Source organism: Microchirus variegatus (genome assembly GCF_963457635.1).
Source record: "Microchirus variegatus genome assembly, chromosome: 20".
Classification (NCBI taxonomy): Eukaryota; Metazoa; Chordata; class Actinopteri; order Pleuronectiformes; family Soleidae; genus Microchirus; species Microchirus variegatus.
Window position 1 is genome coordinate 2,865,109 of NC_139821.1, and position 12,988 is coordinate 2,878,096.

A 12,988-nucleotide genomic window follows, 5' to 3' on the forward strand; every position below is an offset into this window, starting at 1 on the left:
ACTTTGGTCGATGGAAGAGGAGAAAAGAGGAGGAGGAAGAGGAGGAGATTTAAATGGAGGAGGGCGGAGGACGATGGAGCCAAAATGGAGGCGTGACTGCCGGTGGCTCACGAGGACCAGCACGGTAAGACATTTTTGGACGCTGAACCATGACATTTAAACATTTCTGATGCAGTTTTCATGACTTTATTCTTTTTTTTTTTTAATTCTAATTATCAGTCAAATTTTGTACGACATAGTATAGTATGACGTTTTGGTCAAATTTTGTACGACATAGTATTACATGACTTTTTGTCAAATTTTGTACAACATAGTATAGTATGACGTTTTGGTCAAATTTTGGACCAAAATTTTTCCCAAAAATGTGTCAAATTTTGGACGACATAGTATAACGTGACTTTTTGTCAAATTTTTTACAACATAGTATAGTATGACGTTTTGGTCAAATTTTGTACGACATAGTATAACATGACTTTTTGTCAAATTTTTTACAACATAGTACAGTATGACATTTTGGTCAAATTTTGGACCAAAAATTTTCCCAAAAATGTGTCAAATTTTGGACGACATAGTATAACGTGACTTTTTGTCAAATTTTTTACAACATAGTATAGTATGACGTTTTGGTCAAATTTTGTACGACAGTATAACATGACTTTTTGTCAAATTTTGGATGACATAGTATAGTAAGATGTTTTGGTCAAATTTTGTACGACATAGTATAACATGACTTTTTGTCAAATTTTGTACGACATAGTATAGTAAGATGTTTTGGTCAAATTTTGTACGACATAGTATAACATGACTTTTTGTCAAATTTTTTACAACATAGTATAGTATGACGTTTTGGTCAAATTTTGGACCAAAAATTTTCCCAAAAATGTGTCAAATTTTGGACAACATAGTATAATGTGACTTTTTGTCAAATTTGGGATGACATAGTATAGTAAGATGTTTTGGTCAAATTTTGTACGACATAGTATAACATGACTTTTTGTCAAATTTTTTACAACATAGTATAGTATGACGTTTTGGTCAAATTTTGGACCAAAAATTTTCCCAAAAATGTGTCAAATTTTGGACAACATAGTATAACATGACTTTTTGTCAAATTTTGGATGACATAGTATAGTAAGATGTTTTGGTCAAATTTGTACGACATAGTATAACATGACTTTTTGTCAAATTTTTTACAACATAGTATAGTATGACGTTTTGGTCAAATTTTGGACCAAACATTTTCCCAAAAATGTGTCAAATTTTGGACAACATAGGAGAACATGACTTTTTGTCAAATTTTGGATGACATAGTATAGTAAGATGTTTTGGTCAAATTTTGTACGACAAAGTATAACATGACTTTTTGTCAAATTTTTTACAACATAGTATAGTATGATGTTTTGGTCAAATTTTGGACCAAACATTTTCCCAAAAATGTGTCAAATTTTGGACAACATAGTATAACATGACTTTTTGTCAAATTTTGGATGACATAGTATAGTAAGATGTTTTGGTCAAATTTTGGATGACATAGTATAGTAAGATGTTTTGGTCAAATTTGTACGACATAGTATAGTATGACGTTTTGGTCAAATTTTGTACGACATAGTATAGTAAGATGTTTTGGTCAAATTTGTACGACATAGTATAGTATGACGTTTTGGTCAAATTTTGTACGACATAGTATAACATGACTTTTTGTCAAATTTTGTACAACATAGTAAAGTATGACGTTTTGGTCAAATTTTGGACCAAAAATGTTCCCAAAAATGTGTCAAATTTTGGACGACATAGTATAACGTGACTTTTTGTCAAATTTTTTACAACATAGTATAGTATGACGTTTTGGTCAAATTTTGTACGACATAGTATAACATGACTTTTTGTCAAATTTTGTACGACATAGTATAGTAAGATGTTTTGGTCAAATTTTGTACGACATAGTATAACATGACTTTTTGTCAAATTTTGGATGACATAGTATAGTAAGATGTTTTGGTCAAATTTTGTACGACATAGTATAACATGACTTTTTGTCAAATTTTTTACAACATAGTATAGTATGACGTTTTGGTCAAATTTTGGACCAAAAATTTTCCCAAAAATGTGTCAAATTTTGGACAACATAGTATAACGTGACTTTTTGTCAAATTTTGGATGACAGAGTATAGTAAGATGTTTTGGTCAAATTTTGTACGACAAAGTATAACATGACTTTTTGTCAAATTTTTTACAACATAGTATAGTATGACGTTTTGGTCAAATTTTGGACCAAAAATTTTCCCAAAAATGTGTCAAATTTTGGACAACATAGTATAATGTGACTTTTTGTCAAATTTGGGATGACATAGTATAGTAAGATGTTTTGGTCAAATTTTGTACGACATAGTATAACATGACTTTTTGTCAAATTTTGGATGACATAGTATAGTATAACTTTTTGTCAAATTTTGGACCAAAAATGTTCCCAAAAATGTTCCCAAAAATGTGTCAAATTTTGGACGACATAGTATAACGTGACTTTTTGTCAAATTTTGGATGACAGAGTATAGTAAGATGTTTTGGTCAAATTTTGTACGACATAGTATAACATGACTTTTTGTCAAATTTTTTACAACATAGTATAGTATGACGTTTTGGTCAAATTTTGGACCAAAAATTTTCCCAAAAATGTGTCAAATTTTGGACAACATAGTATAATGTGACTTTTTGTCAAATTTGGGATGACATAGTATAGCAAGATGTTTTGGTCAATTTTTGGACCAAAAATTTTCCCAAAAATGTGTCAAATTTTGTACGACATAGTATAACATGACTTTTTGTCAAATTTTGGATGACATAGTATAGTAAAACTTTTTGTCAAATTTTGGACCAAAAATGTTCCCAAAAATGTTCCCAAAAATGTTCCCAAAAATGTTCCCAAAAATGTGTCAAATTTTGTACGACATAGTATAACGTGTCTTTTTGTCAAATTTTTTACAACATAGTATAGTATGACGTTTTGGTCAAATTTTGTACGACATAGTATAACATGACTTTTTGTCAAATTTTGGATGACAGAGTATAGTAAGATGTTTTGGTCAAATTTTGTACGACATAGTATAACATGACTTTTTGTCAAATTTTTTACAACATAGTATAGTATGACGTTTTGGTCAAATTTTGGACCAAAAATTTTCCCAAAAATGTGTCAAATTTTGGACAACATAGTATAATGTGACTTTTTGTCAAATTTGGGATGACATAGTATAGTAAGATGTTTTGGTCAAATTTTGTACGACATAGTATAACATGACTTTTTGTCAAATTTTGGATGACATAGTATAGTAAAACTTTTTGTCAAATTTTGGACCAAAAATGTTCCCAAAAATGTTCCCAAAAATGTTCCCAAAAATGTTCCCAAAAATGTTCCCAAAAATGTTCCCAAAAATGTGTCAAATTTTGGACGACATAGTATAACGTGACTTTTTGTCAAATTTTTTACAACATAGTATAGTATGACGTTTTGGTCAAATTTTGTACGACATAGTATAACATGACTTTTTGTTAAATTTTGGATGACAGAGTATAGTAAGATGTTTTGGTCAAATTTTGTACGACATAGTATAACATGACTTTTTGTCAAATTTTTTACAACATAGTATAGTATGACATTTTGGTCAAATTTTGGACCAAAAATTTTCCCAAAAATTTGTCAAATTTTGGACAACATAGTATAACATGACTTTTTGCCCAATTTTGGATGACATAGTATAGTAAGATGTTTTGGTCAAATTTGTACGACATAGTATAACATGACTTTTTGTCAAATTTTTTACAACATAGTATAGTATGACGTTTTGGTCAAATTTTGGACCAAAAATGTTCCCAAAAATGTGTAAAATTTTGGACAACATAGGAGAACATGACTTTTTGTCAAATTTTGGATGACAAAGTATAGTAAGATGTTTTGGTCAAATTTTGTACGACAAAGTATAACATGACTTTTTGTCAAATTTTTTACAACATAGTATAGTATGACGTTTTGGTCAAATTTTGGACCAAACATTTTCCTGACTTTTTGTCAAATTTTGGATGACGTAGTATAGTAAGATGTTTTGGTCAAATTTTGTACAACATAGTATAACATGACTTTTTGTCAAATTTTGGATGACATAGTATAGTAAGATGTTTTGGTCAAATTTTGTACGACATAGTATAACATGTTTTTTTGTCAAATTTTTTACAACATAGTATAGTATGACGTTTTGGTCAAATTTTGGACCAAACATTTTCCTTCCTTCTTGTCAAATTTTGGATGACGTAGTATAGTAAGATGTTTTGGTCAAATTTTGTACGACATAGTATAACATGACTTTTTGTCAAATTTTTTACAACATAGTATAGTATGACGTTTTGGTCAAATTTTGGACCAAAAATTTTCCCAAAAATGTGTCAAATTTTGGACGACATAGTATAACGTGACTTTTTGTCAAATTTTTTACAACATAGTATAGTATGACGTTTTGGTCAAATTTTGTACGACATAGTATAACATGACTTTTTGTCAAATTTTGGATGACAGAGTTTAGTAAGATGTTTTGGTCAAATTTTGTACGACATAGTATAACATGACTTTTTGTCAAATTTTTTACAACATAGTATAGTATGACGTTTTGGTCAAATTTTGGACCAAAAATTTTCCCAAAAATGTGTCAAATTTTGGACAACATAGTATAACATGACTTTTTGTCAAATTTTGGATGACAGTATAGTAAGATGTTTTGGTCAAATTTTGTACGACATAGTATAACATGACTTTTTGTCAAATTTCGGATGACAGAGTTTAGTAAGATGTTTTGGTCAAATTTTGTACGACATAGTATAACATGACTTTTTGTCAAATTTTTTACAACATAGTATAGTATGACGTTTTGGTCAAATTTTGGACCAAAAATTTTCCCAAAAATGTGTCAAATTTTGGACGACATAGTATAACGTGACTTTTTGTCAAATTTTTTACAACATAGTATAGTATGACTTTTTGTCAAATTTTGGATGACAGAGTATAGTAAGATGTTTTGGTCAAATTTTGTACGACATAGTATAACATGACTTTTTGTCAAATTTTGGATGACAGTATAGTAAGATGTTTTGGTCAAATTTTGTACGACATAGTATAACATGACTTTTTGTCAAATTTTGGATGACATAGTATAGTAAGATGTTTTGGTCAAATTTTGTACGACATAGTATAACATGTTTTTTTGTCAAATTTTTTACAACATAGTATAGTATGACGTTTTGGTCAAATTTTGGACCAAACATTTTCCTGACTTTTTGTCAAATTTTGGATGACGTAGTATAGTAAGATGTTTTGGTCAAATTTTGTACGACATAGTATAACATGACTTTTTGTCAAATTTTTTACAACATAGTGTAGTATGACGTTTTGGTCAAATTTTGGACCAAAAATTTTCCCAAAAATGTGTCAAATTTTGGACGACATAGTATAACGTGACTTTTTGTCAAATTTTTTACAACATAGTATAGTATGACGTTTTGGTCAAATTTTGGACCAAACATTTTCCTGACTTTTTGTCAAATTTTGGATGACGTAGTATAGTAAGATGTTTTGGTCAAATTTTGTACGACATAGTATAACATGACTTTTTGTCAAATTTTTTACAACATAGTATAGTATGACGTTTTGGTCAAATTTTGGACCAAAAATTTTCCCAAAAATGTGTCAAATTTTGGACGACATAGTATAACGTGACTTTTTGTCAAATTTTTTACAACATAGTATAGTATGACTTTTTGTCAAATTTTGGATGACAGAGTAGAGTAAGATGTTTTGGTCAAATTTTGTACGACATAGTATAACATGACTTTTTGTCAAATTTTTTACAACATAGTATAGTATGAGGTTTTGGTCAAATTTTGGACCAAAAATTTTCCCAAAAATGTGTCAAATTTTGGACAACATAGTATAACATGACTTTTTGTCAAATTTTTTACAACATAGTATAATGTGACTTTTTGTCAAATTTGGGATGACATAGTATAGTAAGATGTTTTGGTCAAATTTTGTACGACATAGTATAACATGACTTTTTGTCAAATTTTGGATGACATAGTATAGTAAAACTTTTTGTCAAATTTTGGACCAAAATTGTTTTTTCAAAAAAATTATCAGAATTTGGACGTATTGGTGTGGTATGACATTGAGCTCGATAACATAATATATAATATATGACGTTTTGTGTCAAATTTTGGAGCAATATTTTTTTCCCCAAAAATGTGTCAAATTTTGAACGACATGGTATAGTATGACGTTTTGGTCAAATTTTGGACGACAGTATAGTATGACGTTTTGGTCAACTTTTGGACCAAATTTTTTTTTTCCTAAAAATGTATCTATTTTGGACGACATAGTATAACGTGACTCTTTGTCAAATTTTGGACGACAGTATAGTATGACATTTTGTCACTTTTTGGACCAAACATTTTTTTCCCCAAAAAATGTACCGATTTTGGACGACATAGTATAAAGTGACTTTTTGTCAAATTTTGGACCAATATTGAAAAAAAAAAAAAAAGTTCAGATTTTGGACAAAATAGTATAGTATAACATTTTGGTCAAATTTTGGCCGACTTATGATCCTATGACTTTGTGGTCAAATTTTGGACGACGTGATAGTATGACTTTCTAGTCAAGTTTCTGACGACATGCTATCGTGTAACTTTTCTGTCAAATTTTGAACGACATACTTAACTGTTATTTACTACGGACATGTATCCGTAGTTTATACATGTCAGCACGCTAGTTGCGGTAATATGCACACAGTAATAAGTGTTGACTCTTCATAAGTTTCATGAATTCCATGCATCCACACAGAAATCCCAAAGCCAAATAGGAATTTAATAAAGGTTTGTCATCATAACATTGATATAAATACATCACTCTGAACAGAAATGACCAAATAAAAATACAAAATATACAAAAAACATTAAAGCATTTTTCCAGCTTGTTGCCCTGGAGCATCCATGGCCTTGAAGCAGGAGAGTGTTTCCTGTGTAGTTCTACAAAAAGCCAGTGTCCAAATATCCAAGCAGGCAGCCATTCCCAAAATGCTGCTGGGATCTGGAGCTGTGCCCATCGGAGAGATGGGGAACAAAGGACACAACAAATGTTCCTCCATTTATTTATAGTGTCTGATGGTTTCTGTTTTATCCTAAAATCCATCGATCAGAGTGGGAGGAGTTCAACTGCACTGACTCGCTGCTCTCTCCGTCCTCGTGCTGAAAAATGGAGATACGTCATCGAGTAAACTGCTATACGACAAAGTCTATTTATATACAAAAGGCTTTAAACAAAGCTGATACTGACTTTGTTAGCGATGGCGCGATGGAGTTTCCCCAGCAGCGTCGGTTTCTGGGCGTACACCACGTCGTCATCAGGCTCCTCCCCCTCAGCAAGACCGCAGCTGTCTGCAGCCGGCAGTTCACACTCCTTGTTGGCCGACATCACGAGTCGAGAGTACTTGTACTCCAGCCTGTCCACAAACCACAAGACAGCAAAATAGAAAAATTATTTTTTTTGGTCCAAAATTTGACAAAAACATTTTTTATTACTACTACTTTTACTACTTTTACTACTACTTTTTTACTACTACTACTTTTTTTTTACTACTACTTTTTTTTACTACTACTACTTTTTTACTACTACTACTACTTTTTTTTTACTACTACTACTACTACTTTTTTTTTACTACTACTACTTTTTTACTACTACTACTACTACTACTACTTTTACTACTACTTTTTTACTACTACTACTTTTACTACTTTTACTACTACTACTACTACTACTACTTTTACTACTACTACTACTACTACTTTTTCAAGTCAAAAATGATTCTGTTTTAATTATTTCTTTGTTATAAGGAACAAAGAAAGCAGAAAATGTTCAACATGTGTAATAAAATAAAACAATTAAAGAACCAACGACAATTTATTGATTATTAAATTAATTGCCAATTAATTTAGTAATGATTTATTTCTTGGGACTGCGAGGTGGAATCGAACCATTTTTGGAGAAAAAAAATTTGGTCCAAAATTGGACAAAAACGACAAACTATACTATGTCGTCCAAAATCTGACACTTTTTTTGAAAAACGTTTTTTTGGTCCAAAACGTGACAAAAACGTCATACTATACTATGTAGTACGTCATACTATACTATGTCTCCAAAATGTGACCATTTTTGGAGAAAAAAAATTTGGTTCAAAATTGGACAAAAACGACATACTATATACTATGTCGTCCAAAATCTGACACTATTTTTGAAAAACGTTGTTTTGGTCCAAAACGTGACAAAAACGTCATACTATACTATGTAGTACGTCATACTATACTATGTCTCCAAAATGTGACAATTTTTGGAGAAAAAAAAGTTTGGTCCAAAATTTGACAAAAACGACATACTATACTATGTCGTTTTTGATTCTGACAATTTTTTTGAAAACGTTTTTTTGGTCCAAAACTTGACAAAAACGTCACACTATACTATGCAGTACGTCATACTATACTATATATCCAAAATGTGACCATTTTTGGAGAAAAAAAATTTGGTCCAAAATTGGACAAAAACGACATACTATACTATGTCGTTTTTGATTCTGACAATTTTTTTGAAAACGTTTTTTTGGTCCAAAACTTGACAAAAACGTCACACTATACTATGCAGTACGTCATACTATACTATGTCTCCAAAATGTGACCATTTTTGGAGAAAAAAAATTTGGTCCAAAATTGGACAAAAACGACATACTATACTATGTCGTTTTTGATTCTGACAATTTAAAAAAAAAACGTTTTTTTGGTCCAAAACTTGACAAAAACGTCACACTATACTATGCAGTACGTCATACTATACTATATATCCAAAATGTGACCATTTTTGGAGAAAAAAATTAGGTCCAAAATTGGACAAAAACGACATACTATACTATGTCGTTTTTGATTCTGACAATTTTTTTGAAAACGTTTTTTTGGTCCAAAACTTGACAAAAACGTCACACTATACTATGCAGTACGTCATACTATACTATGTCTCCAAAATGTGACCATTTTTGGAGAAAAAAAATTTGGTCCAAAATTGGACAAAAACAACATACTATACTATGTCGTTTTTGATTCTGACAATTTTTTTGAAAACGTTTTTTTGGTCCAAAACTTGACAAAAACGTCACACTATACTATGCAGTACGTCATACTATACTATGTCTCCAAAATGTGACCATTTTTGGAGAAAAAAAATTTGGTCCAAAATTGGACAAAAACGACATACTATACTATGTCGTTTTTGATTCTGACAATTTAAAAAAAAAACGTTTTTTGGTCCAAAACTTGACAAAAACGTCACACTATACTATGTAGTACGTCATACTATACTATATCTCCAAAATGTGACCATTTTTGGAGAAAAATAATTTGGTCCAAAATTGGACAAAAACGACATACTATACTGTGTCGTTTTTGATTCTGACAATTTAAAAAAAAAAAGTTTTTTTGGTCCAAAACTTGACAAAAACGTCACACTATACTATGTAGTACGTCATACTATACTATATCTCCAAAATGTGACCATTTTTGGAGAAAAAAAATTTGGTCCAAAATTGGACAAAAACGACATACTATACTGTGTCGTTTTTGATTCTGACAATTTTTAAAAAAAACGTTTTTTTGGTCCAAAACTTGACAAAAACGTCACACTATACTATGTAGTACGTCATACTATACTATATCTCCAAAATGTGACCATTTTTGGAGAAAAAAAATTTGGTCCAAAATTGGACAAAAACGACATACTATACTATGTCGTCCAAAATCTGACACTTTTTTTGAAAAATGTTGTTTTGGTCCAAAACGTGACAAAAACGTCATACTATACTATGTAGTACGTCATACTATAACATGTCTCCAAAATGTGACCATTTTTGGAGAAAAAAAATTTGGTCCAAAATTGGACAAAAACGACATACTATACTATGTCGTTTTTGATTCTGACAATTTTTAAAAAAAACGTTTTTTTGGTCCAAAATTTGACAAAAACGTCACACTATACTATGTAGTACGTCATACTATACTATATCTCCAAAATGTGACCATTTTTGGAGAAAAAAAATTTGGTCCAAAATTGGACAAAAACGACATACTATACTATGTCGTCCAAAATCTGACACTTTTTTTGAAAAACGTTTTTTTGGTCCAAAACGTCACAAAAACGTCATACTATACTATGTAGTACGTCATACTATACTATGTCTCCAAAATGTGACAATTTTTGGAGAAAAAAAATTTGGTCCAAAATTGGACAAAAACGACATACTATACTATGTCGTCCAAAATCTGACACTTTTTTTGAAAAATTTTGTTTTGGTCCAAAACGTGACAAAAACGTCATACTATACTATGTAGTACGTCATACTATAACATGTCTCCAAAATGTGACCATTTTTGGAGAAAAAAAATTTGGTCCAAAATTGGACAAAAACGACATACTATACTATGTCGTCCAAAAACTGACAATATTTTTGAAAAACGTTTTTTTGGTCCAAAACTTGACAAAAACGTCACACTATACTATGTAGTACGTCATACTATACTATATCTCCAAAATGTGACCATTTTTGGAGAAAAAAAATTTGGTCCAAAATTGGACAAAAACGACATACTATACTATGTCGTCCAAAATCTGACACTTTTTTTGAAAAATTTTGTTTTGGTCCAAAACGTGACAAAAACGTCATACTATACTATGTAGTACGTCATACTATAACATGTCTCCAAAATGTGACCATTTTTGGAGAAAAAAAATTTGGTCCAAAATTGGACAAAAACGACATACTATACTATGTCGTCCAAAAACTGACAATATTTTTGAAAAACGTTTTTTTGGTCCAAAACTTGACAAAAACGTCACACTATACTATGTAGTACGTCATACTATACTATATCTCCAAAATGTGACCATTTTTGGAGAAAAAAAATTTGGTCCAAAATTGGACAAAAACGACATACTATACTATGTCGTTTTTGATTCTGACAATTTTTAAAAAAAACGTTTTTTTGGTCCAAAACTTGACAAAAACGTCACACTATACTATGTAGTACGTCATACTATACTATATCTCCAAAATGTGACCATTTTTGGAGAAAAAAAAATTGGTCCAAAATTGGACAAAAACGACATACTATACTATGTCGTTTTTGATTCTGACAATTTTAAAAAAAAACGTTTTTTTGGTCCAAAACTTGACAAAAACGTCACACTATACTATGTAGTACGTCATACTATACTATATCTCCAAAATGTGACCATTTTTGGAGAAAAAAAATGTGGTCCAAAATTGGACAAAAACGACATACTATACTATGTCGTCCAAAATCTGACACTTTTTTTGAAAAATGTTGTTTTGGTCCAAAACGTGACAAAAACGTCATACTATACTATGTAGTACGTCATACTATAACATGTCTCCAAAATGTGACCATTTTTGGAGAAAAAAAATATTTGGTCCAAAATTGGACAAAAACGACATACTATACTATGTCGTCCAAAATCTGACAATATTTTTGAAAAACGTTTTTTTGGTCCAAAACGTGACAAAAACGTCATACTATACTATGTAGTACGTCATACTATAATATGTCTCCAAAATGTGACCATTTTTGGAGAAAAAAGAATTTGGTCCAAAATTTGACAAAAACGACATACTATACTATGTCGTCCAAAATCTGACACTTTTTTTGAAAAACGTTTTTTTGGTCCAAAACGTCACAAAAACGTCATACTATACTATGTAGTACGTCATACTATACTATGTCTCCAAAATGTGACAATTTTTGGAGAAAAAAAATTTGGTCCAAAATTGGACAAAAACGACATACTATACTATGTCGTCCAAAATCTGACACTTTTTTTGAAAAATTTTGTTTTGGTCCAAAACGTGACAAAAACGTCATACTATACTATGTAGTACGTCATACTATAACATGTCTCCAAAATGTGACCATTTTTGGAGAAAAAAAATTTGGTCCAAAATTGGACAAAAACGACATACTATACTATGTCGTCCAAAAACTGCCAATATTTTTGAAAAACGTTTTTTTGGTCCAAAACTTGACAAAAACGTCACACTATACTATGTAGTACGTCATACTATACTATATCTCCAAAATGTGACCATTTTTGGAGAAAAAAAATTTGGTCCAAAATTGGACAAAAACGACATACTATACTATGTCGTTTTTGATTCTGACAATTTTTAAAAAAAACGTTTTTTTGGTCCAAAACTTGACAAAAACGTCACACTATACTATATAGTACGTCATACTATACTATATCTCCAAAATGTGACCATTTTTGGAGAAAAAAAATTTGGTCCAAAATTGGACAAAAACGACATACTATACTATGTCGTTTTTGATTCTGACAATTTTTAAAAAAAACGTTTTTTTGGTCCAAAACTTGACAAAAACGTCATACTATACTATGTAGTACGTCATACTATACTATGTCTCCAAAATGTGACCATTTTTGGAGAAAAAAAATTTGGTCCAAAATTGGACAAAAACGACATACTATATACTATGTCGTTTTTGATTCTGACAATTTTTAAAAAAAAACGTTTTTTTGGTCCAAAACTTGACAAAAACGTCATACTATACTATGTAGTACGTCATACTATAACATGTCTCCAAAATGTGACCATTTTTGGAGAAAAAAAATTTGGTCCAAAATTTGACAAAAACGACATACTATACTATGTCGTCCAAAATCTGACACTATTTTTGAAAAACGTTGTTTTGGTCCAAAACGTGACAAAAACGTCATACTATACTATGTAGTACGTCATACTATACCATTTCTCCAAAATGTGACCATTTTTGGAGAAAAAAAATTTGGTCCAAAATTTGACAAAAACGACATACTATACTA

The 12,988-nt window shown here is 30.4% G+C and overlaps 1 protein-coding gene across 1 annotated transcript in view; it reads right to left on the reverse strand.

Annotated features, from left to right (window-relative positions):
* Positions 1 to 7,198: 7,198 nt before the first annotated feature.
* LOC310941540 (endosome/lysosome-associated apoptosis and autophagy regulator family member 2-like) overlaps positions 7,199 to 12,988 on the reverse strand; it is a gene marked incomplete at its 5' end in the record, with an annotated part of 38,400 nt that continues 32,610 nt past the window's right edge. Inside the window, 2 exons of the mRNA XM_083906727.1 lie at positions 7,199 to 7,284; positions 7,373 to 7,538. Coding sequence (XP_083762853.1) covers positions 7,213 to 7,284; positions 7,373 to 7,538 — 238 coding nt within the window. The 3' untranslated portion in view covers positions 7,199 to 7,212. The remainder of the gene's footprint in view (positions 7,285 to 7,372; positions 7,539 to 12,988) is intronic.